This window comes from Piliocolobus tephrosceles, chromosome 20, assembly GCF_002776525.5.
Source record: "Piliocolobus tephrosceles isolate RC106 chromosome 20, ASM277652v3, whole genome shotgun sequence".
Taxonomy (NCBI): domain Eukaryota; kingdom Metazoa; phylum Chordata; class Mammalia; order Primates; family Cercopithecidae; genus Piliocolobus; species Piliocolobus tephrosceles.
Window position 1 is genome coordinate 22,283,754 of NC_045453.1, and position 14,329 is coordinate 22,298,082.

General features: G+C 44.3%; 1 protein-coding gene across 1 annotated transcript in view; it reads right to left on the reverse strand.

The window, feature by feature from the left end:
• Window positions 1-1,374: 1,374 nt before the first annotated feature.
• Window positions 1,375-14,329, reverse strand: part of B4GALT5 (beta-1,4-galactosyltransferase 5) — an 86,398-nt gene continuing 73,443 nt past the window's right edge. The window contains exons 4-9 of the mRNA XM_023184126.2: window positions 12,306-12,430; window positions 11,369-11,485; window positions 9,357-9,544; window positions 8,526-8,648; window positions 5,577-5,678; window positions 1,375-4,413 (exon numbers count right to left, since the gene is read on the reverse strand). Of these exons, the coding sequence (XP_023039894.1) occupies window positions 4,266-4,413; window positions 5,577-5,678; window positions 8,526-8,648; window positions 9,357-9,544; window positions 11,369-11,485; window positions 12,306-12,430 (803 nt within the window). The 3' untranslated portion in view covers window positions 1,375-4,265. The remainder of the gene's footprint in view (window positions 4,414-5,576; window positions 5,679-8,525; window positions 8,649-9,356; window positions 9,545-11,368; window positions 11,486-12,305; window positions 12,431-14,329) is intronic.

Consider the following 14,329-nt stretch of genomic DNA (forward strand, 5'->3'; position numbering starts at 1 on the left):
CTGTACCCATCTCACTCCCCGCTGCTTCTCTTCTGCTTCTGTACCATTGCCCATTCTCTCTGAAGCCAGAGCCCTCTCTCAAAGTTGCTATGGAATCTGAATCGCATCACATAGCCCTACCTGCTGGAAACTCTTGAATCCATTGCTCTAAGGGTGAAATGCAAACTCCTCACCCTGTGCTCCCCCTGCCCTCTACTACTGCCACGCTGGCTTCCTCCCTGCCCTGCAGCTGTGTGCCCCACGCTCCTTGTCTCCCCCTAGCTCACCTGCTTCCACCTTCCCTACATTCCCACTTGGGATGCCCACCCTACCATGCACTCATCACCTGCAGCTTGCTCTTTTGGACCAGGTATTGAGTATGCAATTTTAATCATACCCCCCCGTGGACCGTAAGCTTAATGAGGCCACTGATCCTGTCTCATTTTCTCTATTATGTCCCCAGCATCTGACACTATTAATACTGTGAGTGGCAAACATTCAACACATAGAAGCCATGATGACAATCTCTGAGCAGAATTGGGCATATAAACCCTAGACTGATCCCAGAGAACCTTCTGGAATTAAACTCCATCAACCCTCACCACCTCCCCCTTCACCCCCAAGTCTCCTCACCCAAGTGTCTTATGCAACTTTCTTGGTACCACCTGGGTGATTCTTGAAAGAAAACCCAAGTGTAGGCGTGCCTGGGCAGCACCGTGGGCACACGGCTGCTGTTACTCTATGTAGTTTTCACTCAGCCCATTCACTCGCAATGTGGGTCAGGCAGTGTTCACCCCAGCAAGACCCAGAGCTCGGCTGAGCTGCCTGTAATTGAACTCCTGTAGGAAAGGAAAGGAAAAAGGAAAGACCCCCAAGGACCCAAACTGTCCTAGACAAAGAGAAACGATCACCAAGGTTTGGTTCTTGAATATGTATTTTTTACTGAAAAAATCATTCATAAATTAACATACAAAAATGTACAAACACATGAGTAAATAATGCAATGACAAAGGACTAGTTTTGTGAAAAGTGTTTTTTAAAACATCTTTAGATTTCAGTGCAAAAATGTACCCCTGGCACCTCTTAAAACGTAAGAGCAAGCTCAAAAACACGTAGTGATGGAAATAAGCTAGCTACGCTCAATGCCATCGTCAATGGTGAGTGGATACAATCAATCCATGTGGCTGCTGCTCAGCTATTAATGTCTGTGGTAGAGCATCTCTGACAAGAGGACCTATTACGTTAAAATGAGTATTCTTGCAAATACCCCCCCATCCACCCAAAACAGCATGAACGAACGGGGACACCTTTCCCTGCACACAGCAATCAAAGACAAGATTAATTTAAGGGGCCACCCATCAGTAGCCTTTAAGACTTTCAGCTACCAACATGTACACAAGGTCACATTTGGTTCCTGTTTTTTTGTTTTTTTTTTTTTTTAACATGACAAGTTCACACTATTAACAGAAAACGGGCCTGGCTGTACATTTTTAACTATGACATTTCCCATATGATATTCGAGGCCTGGTGGACACGACTGACAGTGCACACCCAGAGATTCCACACTCATCAGACACAGACGTGACCGCAAGGTATCAAAGTGACCCCACTTGAAGCAGTGAAAAGAGAGCTCTCCTTTTGTTCTCAGATCAGTATGTTCTTAGGTCAGGTGTTAGCCTTTTGCCAAGAGTGTGTACTTGATGGTAATTATGGTAATGTAGAGCTTCAAACAAGATCGCCTTACAACACTGCCGCATACACACATGGCACCCATGACTCAGAATCAGTCTGTCCTGGCAAATCTGTCCAAATGACATCATAGTGTTGTCACATTGAAAGCAACTCACAGCCTTCAGTGAGGAAAGGGGAGAGAAGAATGAGAAGGGGAGAAAAGCCAAGGCAGGGACAAAGGCCCGGTGGGAGTGGGAGTTGCAGGGTGGAGGAGGGTCTTTATTGCTATATGCACCATAAAACAAAGGAAAACCAAATGAACTTCTGTGTGTAATGTTCCCTTGTGAAGGTATTTTAAAGCATGAAATGCTTAAGTCTTAAAAACATATGCTATAGCTTACCAGCATTTTCAAGGGCAGGAACCTGCTCTCTCATATGAGCCGATAAGAGCTTTGCAATGCAATTTATTTTCTAAATACCACTCTATTCTTCAAAAGAACAAAAACACAAACAAAAAAAAACAAGGCCTGGCCAATCACTCCCACGGTTTGTGGGGATCATATGTCCACAGAACCATCACATGCAACGAAAAAAGTCCTAACCCACACACATACACACACACACCCCTACACACACCCATGTAAACCATGAAAATCAAGGAAGTTGAAGGCAAACAAGGCAATTAAAAAAAAATACGAAGTACTCTTTAGAAAGTACTCCTCATCACAATATATAAATATGTTTTATGGAAAAGAAGAGGGGGGAGGAAAACTGGCATTTTCCAGAATTCTGCAGAAGCCAACAGAGACTGCAATTTGAGGGCTTTGGTTTGGGGAAAAACAAGGAGGCACAAATTCAAATACAATTTAGAATATGACTTCAAGGCTGGGTGCAATGGCTCACACCTGCCCATAATCCCAGCACTTTGGGAAGTCAAGGTGGGTGGACTGCTTGAGTCCAGGAGTTCAAGACCAGCCTGGGCAACACGGCAAAACCCCATCTCTACTAAAAATACAAAAAATTAGCCAGATGTGGTGGTGTGCACCTGTAGTCTCAGCTACTCGGGAGGCTGAGGTGGGAAAATGGCTTGAGCCTGAGAGATGGAGGCTGCAGAGGTGATCGTGCCACTGCACTCCAGCCTAGGCGACAGAGCCAGAGCCTGTCTTAAAAAACAAAACAAAAAAGAGTATGACTTCAAAATGCAGGTGGGAGTGTAAGCAGTGCACCTGGGCTCTTGCTGTCTGGAGCTTTGTTAGTCTAATTTCAAAGCTTCAATCCGGTCTTACCTGGATCCCAGCTACCCCACAGCACACAAGTATCACCAGCTCCCTGGCTCCTGGCTCCCTAATCAAGAGCTCCTTGGTTCTATGTATCGGTTACTAATGTTGACAAAGAATCTTTACAGAAACCAAAAAGGGAAACAGAGGAATCACTGAAGCCAGCTGGTAATGTAGGCACATTGTTCAGAAACTGTGGCCAAGTTCCACAAGAGAAAAAAACGGGGGGGAGGGATTCCCATACACATCCCCATTCCCCGCCCCCTGCCCCACCATGCTGATGAAAGGACAGAACACGAAGCCTGGAGAGCCAGGGATGTGTGTGCAGCGAGCCCCGGAGGGCCTGCTTTGGGCAGGAAGCAGCCTGCTCTAACAGCAGCCTCTCGCTTAGCGGAGAGTGGGATGAGCACGTGCGTGGCCAACACGGAAGAGTGAATCCAGAGTAGAAGTCAAGGGCAAGACTCGTGGGGGAGGAAGAAACGGGCAGAAGCCAGCTCCCAGCAATAAAGGTCAGGTTATTTTGTTCTTTTGTGACACGCCCTATATCCACTCCCTTCCCAAAGTGATAGCAATTCGGGAGGTGATATTCTTCAATCGCATTTTAAATGAGTTCCTGCACTTGCCAACCAAATAACTGGCCTAATATATAAATCCTCGATTTGAATTGGAGCCAGCTAGAAAATTAAATTTTAAAAAGGCATTTTACATGGCTTATTTACAATTATACTTCTTCAAGAAGTGATTGTTATATATTTATGTCTATTTATCTTTCCCAAACACCCTCCCCTCCACCCTCAATCCCCACCCAAAGAAGGTAAATTTTTTAAAAAATGAAACCAAAGAGAACACGATATAGAAGAATGGTGCGGAGTTTCATTTGCTCTTCCTAAAACGCAGCTGCCCTATGGTGGGTTTGCCTCTGCTCTCAAGGCCAAGAGGCTCCAAGGTCATGTGTAGGGACAGGCTCCACGGCAGGACCACGGCAGGACCACGGCAGATCACAGTTTATCACGGGTTCTGGAGACTGTGGCTAAGATAGGATGTGGGGTAGGAGACAGGGAGAGAGCAGCGGGACAGACGTCTGTCTTGTGAAAACAGAAAGCCAGTGCTGACGAAGGAAGTCCCCAAGCTCACTCCCTCAGTACCTCAGTCCCAGCGGCTGATCCAGTGAAGGCATTTGTGCGTGTGCTGTCACATTTTCCCCCTGAACCCTGTGATCCTTCATGAGACACGGTATTTCTGTTCTCTTGCTGTGTAGACCCTCCCCCCACCCAAAAAAATCTCATCACACTGCTTTCTTGGTGGCGGTGGGTAAAGCAAACGTACAATTCTCTCCTCTCAGTACTCGTTCACCTGAGCCAGCTCGGGTGTCAGGTTGACAGTTATGTTTTTATACAAGGCGTCGTATGTAATGTTTGCAAAGTAGTTCAGGTTGTTGAGGCCATCCAGCCCTTGCCGTTCTTTTGACTTCCTCAGCAGAGCATACCTGTTTAGGGAGGGAACAGAGAAGAGGCGGCTCTGGGTGAGGATCCATGCCTCTGCAGTCAGAGGATGGAGCAGGGCGTCCCACAGCAAAGGACGCAATCCACGGCAGCGCTTCCACAGCACAAGGCGGACGCACGGCCATTCTGCTATGCCAGGTTGAGTGCTCTCGTTAGAAACACCTCCTGTGTTTCATGCCAGATGCTTTACTTAATTATTTCATTTAATGCTCACCCCAGCCCCTGCTAGCAAATGAGGAAACCAAGGCTTAGTAAGGTGAGGTAACTAGCCAAGGTCAGAGAGTGGGGAAGTGGGAGGTAAAGTGTTAAAAATACAACAGATGAGAAAGTTCATACTCTGTGTTCATTTTACTCCCATGAAAACAGAATTTCAGCAATTAGAATTGGTTGTCTAGAGCACAGTCTTCCACACAATTTAGAAAACACACACACACAAAAAAAGAAAGAAAAGGTAACACAGCAACTGCAGCCACCCAGACAGAAGCTCAAGACACCATTCGGAACGGGGGCCTCCGGAGAGGGCGCCACTGCTCTGTCACCTCAGGGACCTTCATCCAAACCGTTTTTTCCCCAAACTCTCCAAAGGCTATTGGGGAGACCACAATGCTAAAGATACAGGATGAGTGATTTCCTTAGAAGAATCTTACTATTGAAATGTTCACCAATGGTCTGCTCCCCACACTGGTCTGCCTCAGAGTTAGAATACATGCAGCAGCTATCAAACAGCCATCAGAACAGGGCCTCGGGGTGGGGAGGAGGAGGAGGGGTTGTAATATGGTCTAAGACATCCGGACATGAAAGTATAGGGGATACTTCTTTTTTTTGAGACTGAGTCTCGCTCTGTCACCCAGGCTGGAGTGCAGTGGTGCAATCTCGGCTCACTGCAAGCCACCTCCCGGGTTCATGCCATTCTCCTGCCTCAGCCTCCCAAGTAGCTGGGACTACAGGTGCCCGCCACCACGCCCGGCTAATATTTTGTACTTTTAGTAGAGATGGGGTTTCACCATGTTAGCCAGGATGGTCTCGATCTCCTGACCTCGTGATCCACTTGCCTCAGCCTCCCAAAGTGCTGGGATTACAGGCCTGAGCCACCGTGCCAGGCCAGTATAAGGGACACTTCTAAGAGACAGAAATAAATTGCACCAACCTTCCAAGAAACTGGACTTCTCCTCGATGGTGATGAGGAATGGATTTGTACTTTCCTGTGTCACCCTCTGGCCGGCTCACAGAATAGCCTGCATTCTGCACTCTGTCCAAGACCAAGAGAACGGGCTTTTAGATACAATGGTAACAGCCCAGGAGCGACCCAAGCCTACAAGACATGTTACAAGCTTACCCTGGAAATCATACACAGCAAAGGCTTTCTCACTCAACTGACTCACTGTGTCATTTTTTAAAAACTAAGTTAAAACTCAATTTTAACTGAATTAAAGTTTTTATGTGAATAGAAAAAACAGGCTGGGCTCGGTGGCTCACGCCTGTAATCCCAGAACTTTGGGAGGATGAGGCGGGCAGATCACTTGAGGTCAGACGAGACCAACCTGGCCAACATGGTGAAATTTCTACTTAAAAAAAAAAAAAAAATTAGCCAGGTGTGGTGGCACAGGTCTGTAATCCCAGCTACTCAGGAGGCTGAGACAGGAGAATCACTTGAACCCGGGAGGTGAAGGTTGCAGTGAGCCGAGATCGCACCAGCCTGGGTGACAAAAAGAAAATCTGTCTCAAAAAAAAAAAAGTAAAGTACAGAAAGAAATGGCTACTTCCAGGGAATAGAACAGAATCAAAATGGGGATTAACACTTAGATGCTTGTATAACCTAATTTTTTTTTTTTTTTTTTAAAGAGACAGGGTCCATTGTGTTTCCCTGGCTGAAGTGCAGTGAGACAATCATGGTTCAGTACAGCCTCAACCTCCCAGGCTCAAGTAGTCCTCCCATCTCAGCCTCCTGAGTAGCTGGGACTACAGGTGTGTGCCACCACAACTGGCTAATTTTTTTTATTTTTTGTAGAGATGAGGTCTCACTGTTGCCCAGGCTGGTCTTGAACTCCTGGGCTCAAGTGATCCTCAAGCCTCGGCCTTGCAAAGAGCTGGGATTACAGGTGTGAGCCACAGTGCTCAGCCTATCGTTTGAAATTTTATCAGCAAAATAGTACTTGTAATTAATGACCAACACATACTTTCTAAAAGCCAAGCTACAAAGTAAACAGATACTAGGTAATATTTTGCATTTGTTCCTTATTAGGTTACTATTTACTTATTCCATAAAAATATTACTTTATTCCACTCACACACAGGACTGTTCACCCAAGTTTGTACAATACAAGCCTTATGTGATGGCATAGCTAAATCTGTGTAGACGTATCACTAATATTCCACCCTTCAGTTTGGAGTGCTTCCAATGAAATGGGCATTTAGTACACAGAACACTGGTGAAGTGAAGTTTTGTTAGAAACTTATAGCAGGAGGGGCACTTAGTTATAATATGCCTTAAGAACCCTATTTGCACCCATTAAAGGACAGAGCTTAAAAAAAAGAGCCTTAAAATGACTACGTTCACTTACAGGAATTTTTCCTAAATAGGAATAACAGGCAAAAGAATTATCTACCATATCACACTCTAAATAGTAGAAAATGGAAAAGATTCTAAATATACAACAGGAAACAGTTACATAAATTACAGTACATCTATATAACCGAATTAAATGGAGCCACTTAAGATCCTGTTTACAGAGTATTTAATGTTGATATAATAAAAGCAGTAACATCTATTGAGAGCTTATCACATATCAGATATGCCAGAGCTCTATACACATTACGTCATTTAATCCTCACAATCCTGAGACTTGTGATTTTAAACACTGATACACAGAGATTTTAAATTACTGTTCACTTGCCACTTTTTAAACACAAAATAAACTCAATGAAATGGTAACATGTTACTTCTTTTTGTGGGTAATTTATTTTATTTTATTTTATTTTATTTTGAGACGGAGTCTCGCTCTGCCACCCAGGCTGGAGTGCAGTGGCCGGATCTCAGCTCACTGCAAGCTCTGCCTCCTGGGTTTACGCCATTCTCCTGCCTCAGCCTCCTGAGTAGCTGGGACTACAGGCGCCCGCCACATCGCCGGGCTAGTTTTTTGTATTTTTTAGTAGAGGTGGGGTTTCACCGTGTTAGCCAGGATGGTCTCGATCTCCTGACCTCGTGATCCGCCCGTCTCGGCCTCCCAAAGTGCTGGGATTACAGGCTTGAGCCACCGCGCCCGGCCAATTTATTTTATTTTTATACTCATCTGTATTTTACAATGAACATATTCTTTATTATAAGAAAAAATTGCTAAATTATAATTTATGTTTATTTTTGCATGTCAAAGGAGAAAAATGAAAATAGCTGCTTTGTTGGGATATACAGTTTATTTTTTAAGATATTAAGATATTTTTATATTAAGATTTAAGGTATTTTCTAAAAACTTGTAAGAGTGTGTGTGTGTGTGTATTTTTTTTTTTTTTTTTGAGACGGAGTATCGCTCTGTTGCCCAGGGTGGAGTGCAGTGGCGCAATCTTGGCTCACTGCAAGCTCTGCCTCCTGGGTTCATGCCATTCTCCTGCTTCGGCCTCCCGAGTAGCTGGGACTACAGGCGCCCGCCACCAGGCCCGGCTAATTTTTTGTATTTTTAGTAGAGACAGGGTTTCACCATGTTAGCCAGGATGGTCTCGATCTCCTGACCTCATGATCCGCCTGCCTCGGCCTCCCAAAGTGCTGGGATTACAGGCGTGAGCCACTGTGCCCGGCCTATGTGTGTGTATTTTTTAAGACAGGTCTCACTCTGTCACTCAAGCTAGAGTGCCGTGGCAGCTCTCTGTGGCCTCGAACTCCCGGGCTCAAGTGATCCTCCCACCTCGGCCTCCCAAACTGCTGGGATTACAGGTGTGAGCCATCACACGTGGTCAATTTCATTTTTTTTCTTAACCTTTTAAAATGTAGCTACTAGAACATTTTAAATTACACACTTGGCTTGCATTATATTCCTATTGGATAGCACTGGTCTGCAGTCTAAGGTAGCATTTCTAGAAGACACCAAAAGAAGGGCAGAGGTACCTGTTCCAGAGGTCATCATCTTCTCCACCCCAACCCCAGAAAGCATTAGGAAAGCCATTGATTTTCCGAAATTGTTCCACTGTTAAGCCACTCACTCCGCCAAAGAACTCGGTATAAGGAAGCCTAGGAGGAGATGTGGGACATCAATCATCTGTGTGTTATTGGGCAGTTGTTTTCCCTAGAAGGTTCTCATCTGAGGACCAAAAACAGTGCTCTCTGTGCTCCTGACCCAATCCATATGTACTTGGCTTCCTCATGCTGACGTGTATCAATCAAATGAGCAAAATTAATTTTTGCAAACCGATTTCTAATAGCTTTAGTGAGATATAACTGACATACCCACACATAATTTGCCCATTCAGAGTATATCATTCAATGGTTTTAGTTTATATACTGAATTGTGCAACCATGACCACAATCTGTATTAGCATGTTTCATCACTGTCCCCTGCAAAGCTTTGCACCCATAAGCAATCGCCCCTACTCCCCCTATTCTCCTTAGCCCCTTAAAACCATTTACCTACTTTCTGTCGCTATAGATTTGCTTATTCTGGACATTTCAGATACCTGGAATCTTATGATACATATGATACACCATTTGTGTCTGGCTTCTTTAACTTAATGCTTTCGAAGTTCATCCGTGTTTTGGCACAGATCAGTACTTCAATCCTTTCTGTTGCCCAACAGTACTCCGATTGTATGGATACACACATTTTGTTCATCCCTCCATCAGCTGATGGGCATCTAGGTTGCAGCTAATTAGATTTCCTCTTCACATCGCTCACCATTCTTTCAGATTTAGCCTCTTTAATTAAGAGGAAATGATACTCACAGATACATATACTTATCCAATTTGGTTGCAAAATGCCTCGGCATCTGTCCACATCCATAATAGTTGCGATCACTTTCTGGTATGTGATCTACATCATGAAAAATCAAACAGTCCCAATCCAAGTCCTTCATTGCTTCTTGAAAGCCAACGTTGAAAAGCATGGCTCGATTAAAGGGTTGGGTACCAACCTAAAAGTAACAGAACTTTATTTTTAAAAGAATCTTGAAGCAAAATCTTTGCTATCTTTGCTGTGCCTAAAGAAGAGTTTATTAGAACCAACTGGAAAAGATCACTGGGCTAGTGTAACCAGGTCCAGCATCACACATCAACTCACAGTGTGGCCCAGAAGTCACTGGACCTCTGGCACAGGCACAGTGGCTCACGCCTGTAATCCCAGCACTTTGGGAGGCCAAGGCGGGCAGATCAGGAGTTCGAGACCAGCCAGGCCAACATCGTGAAATCCCGTCTCTACTGAAAATACAAAAACATTAGCTAGGCGTGGTGGCGCATGCCTGTAATCCCAGCTACTTGGGAGGGTGAGGCAGGAGAATCGCTTGAACCCGGGAGGCGGAGGCTGCAGTGAGCCAAGATCGCACCATTGTACTCCAGCCTGGGCGATAGAGCAAGACTCCATCTCCAAAAAAAAAAAAAGAAAAAGAAAAAAAAAAGTCACTGGATCTCTGGCCCCAGTTTCTTTAAAAATGTAAGTGGTAGCAAACCCAAGCTTCTCTTTCCCAAGGCTACTGAAGGCAGAAATTCAACCATATAACAGCATTTAGAAGAATACCCCCCTCCACAAAGGTAAGAGACAACATTACCATATCTACTCTTTACCACTTGCCAATCATTCTCTTCTGCATATTAACCAATCTCTAACTGTTCATAAACCAAATCTAATACAAACAGTGGTTTTTGGTTTTGTCTTGTTTTATTTTTAAGATCTAACTAAGACAATAGCCACTGAGCATGCCAGGAACTCAAGCCTATGGACAAAGATTTCAGTGGCTCATGAAGAAATCAGTTCAAATCAGTTGACAGCCTAATTAGTATTACAGCTACATTGACTCCCCCTTGCCACTATCAAAATACCCAACTTAGGACCGGCAGATAGACCATTAACATTTCCCAGATGCCCGGCCTTGCTGAACAGTGGTGCTCAGCCCTTCTTTCTCACTCCAGTATAAGGCAAGCTCCAGGGTGACACTTAAGAGCAACTCAGACTATGAGACTCAAAAGTGTGCCCATAGGGAGAAGTAAGCATGCAACAGACCTTCAGGCTGACCATCAGTGTATTCAGGGAAATCTGTCAACCTTTTATCTATGGACATAGCACTTCTAGTTCAAGGATCACATACTTCAAAAAGCCTACAGAGGTCAAGTCAGTAATGTAAACATATAAACTAGGCCAGGCAAGAGAAAACCACAGTAGGACAGTCATGCTCCATCTAAAGGCAAATAAAAAATATGCAGGACCCAAAAAAAAAAAAAAAAGATTTACAGACTGAATTTGCCACGTGGTCTTCTTCAGTTTGTGACCTCTATATCTGGTTCACTACCAATATTTTTAAGATTAAAACAAAACCAAACCCTCAGGCTTAGAGAAGTCTGCAAATGTCCCAGGTCACTTGGTTGATTAAAAGCAGACACGACAAGCACTGAGGTCTCTTGACTCCAAGGCCACATACTCTGTGCTGTACCTTGCTGCAGCTCTTTATCTTAAGGGAAACTTCCTGGGTCTGGAGCCTGCAGGCACCAACAAAACCATCATACAAGAGGCCTTTGTTCATGAGCAAACAAAGCTCTCTCCTGGATTCAAGTGTGACCACTACTGGGCAACAAACATCTCAAAGTAGGAGCATAGAATTGTTCTCTGCTCCCCCTTCAAATGTCAGGCAACTCAATCCTAAAACGTCAGTTTTATTGGCTCTTCACACCAACAGTGGATTAGCTTGCAGCATCCTAAACTGCTGTCTCAGAAGAGAAAGAAGAAAGAAAAAGAAAGGACCACTCACTTGTTCAACCACGTAAAATGCAAACTGCAGGCGCTGGCGCTGGAGCATGGGAATCAGGTGTCTGAACAGGACGGGGAGGTGCTCGTGGCGATTCCGGAAGGGGATAAGGATCGCCACCTGGAGAGGATCACCGCAAAAGAAGCACAGTTAGGACTCTCAGCTTTCACTCCTTAGCAGGACACCCCTGCAGAATTGCTGACCAACCCATGGGAGTTCTGGGAGGCTGATTACATTGTCCTCAGCTTTCTCCAAAGAAAGATCTATGTTTTGCAAGCTGGCCCTTGGACCTAGATGAATGTTATTCTTACATATACCATACCTTACGGTACATTGTAGGCCTGCAATTTATTCTAGGCCATAACTCATAGGAAAACACACATTCTACACTGTGACAAAAACACATCTATAAACTTACAATTAAAACAAGCTTCACAAAACAGTATTTCCCCTTGCATTTTAATAGATTCTTGCTAAAAGAATGGACTTAAGCCGGGGTCACAGCTTAACGAAAACTACTGATGTCTTCTGACTATGGTCAGGCAGAAAAACACTAAATCTCAGTGTCAAGTCAGGTAACTTTGCTTTTTAATCCACTAATCTTGTAGTAACCAATGGAGGACAGGCATGAAGCACTGACTCTGCAGATGACTTCTGCAAATGGGTCAGTAGAGACCACCAATGCCTCATCCTCTTGCTTTGTTAATATTCCTGGTAGGAAGACCAAAGGGTTTTGCTCGGTCATCAGAATAATGCAAATTTCTGTGTCTACAAAGGAGTCCTTGTGGAAACCCATTCCTCCAACATATTTCTACATATGCATGGGGTGGTAGGATGAAAATGACAAAATATCATTGGTTAGCTAATCCCATGGTGATTCGGACCAAAGGCAAACCCCAGGTGGGTTTCTCAGCATTTTGACTCTAACTTCACACCCTACCTTCCACCGAGGCATGCAATCAGAAGGCTTCCAGTGACCTCCGAGCTTGATGGTTGGGTCTTTGGAGAAGAGTTCATGAATGTAATCCATTCCGATTTCACTCATGTTTATGTCTATTGGGCCCTCTGAACAGAGAGGGAGAAAAGGGATTAAGAGGTCAGAAAATGATAGGTTTCCCTATGCCCAAGGTTTTAGTCTATGGAGAGGTACAATGCTTTTTCAGCTGATTCGTTTTTAGCAAGGATGGGAGTCCCTTCCTCTGCTTTCCATCTCACTGCATTTCAGTTCCTCACTCTTATCAAGGTAAAGAGGCAAATCAAGGAATTGAGACTTTAGAGTTCTGCTTCCGTCAGGGGCCAGTAAGAAATGAAGACTTTAAGTAAAACAGCAGTTGAGTGTTTCTTTTCTTTATTTTGGGACAGTCTTGCTCTGTCACCCAGGCTGGAGTGCAGTGGTGTGATCTCAGCTCACTGCAACCTCTGCCTCTGGGTTCAAGCAATTCTCCTGCCTCAGCCTCCCGAGTAGCTGGGACTACAGGAATACGCCACCACACCCAGCTAATTTTGTATTTTTAGTAGAGAGGGGTTTCACCTTCTTGGTCAGACTGGTCTCCAACTCCTGACCTCATGGGATCCACCCACCTGGGCCACCCAAAAATGTGTTGGGATTACAGGCATGAGCCACCATGCCCAGCCTTCTTTTCTTTTGTTTTGTTTATTAATATGTTTTAATAAATAGAGATGGGGGTCTCACTATGTTGCCCAGGTTGGTCTTGAACTCCTGGGCCCCAGCGATTCTCCCACCTTGGCCTCCCAAAGTGCTGGGATTATAGCTGTGAGCCCCTGTACCTGGCTGCAGCTGAGCTTTTCTGAGAAGAAGGAGAAAAGCAGATGAGCTTAGAGTCATGTCTGTTTGCTCCTGATGCAAGTGCAGACACACTACCTCTCTCAATCCATTCACCAGTGGGTCAGGACCCTGAGTGATTATGTCCTGACTCAGAATGTTGGTCATCTCTGACTTAAGTCAGGAAGTGGTACAGCAACAATCAATAAATGCTATTGAAACAATGAACTGGTAACACTAGTTTCAGGCCTGTCAACGCCTATTTCTGATACACAAATCTTAGCCTTCCCAAACTAAGCTTACATCTAGATGCAGACAAACGCAGATTTTAAAGGGAAAACCTATATATGTGTGGTGAGACATGCAAATGAAACAGTAAGGCTTCCAACACAACTTACATACTTACAATTAATTATTCATATATGGATGAGAATATGTTCAAATACCATGCATGACTATTTCTAACATTTTCTTCTATTTTCACTATGTTTGAGCATAAAAGTCAACTTTGCAAATTCAAGATTTTCCTTTTCTTGATCTCACTTTTTTTAAAAAAAATTCTTTTTTAAAGAAGTGGGGAACTATATAAGAAGTCTAAAAGTATAGGAAAAGTGTAAGAGTTTACTGTCCTTGTTTTAGCTTACACGAGATTCAAAAAACAGAACAAAAAGATCTAAGAATTGTTCTAACTAGCACTTTGTTAAAACAATAACTTGCAAGGCATGGTGGCTCATGCCTATAGTCCCAGCTGCTCAGGAGGCTGAGGAATGAAGGTTGCTCGAGCACTGAAGTTCGAGACCAGCCTGGGCAACATAGTGAGACCCCCACCTCTAAGATCAAGCACTACAATCAGTGGGAGATTTATACTAAAAAGACAAAGTTGACTGCCTAGACAGTCACGTGCTTTGACATTTTCACCAGTGATGAATGGCATATAATGTGGCTGCATAAGATCACAATGGAGTTGAAAAATTCCTACTGCTTAGTGATGACATAGCTGCCATAATGTTGTGTTACTCAAGTGTTTCTGGTGATGCTGGTATAAACAAATCTACTGCACTGCCAGTCATATAAAAGTATATCACAAGGCTGGGAGCAGTGGCTCACACCTGTAATCCCAGCACCTTGAGAGGCTGAGGCGGGCGGATCACCTCAGGTCAGGAGTTCGAGACCAGCCTGGC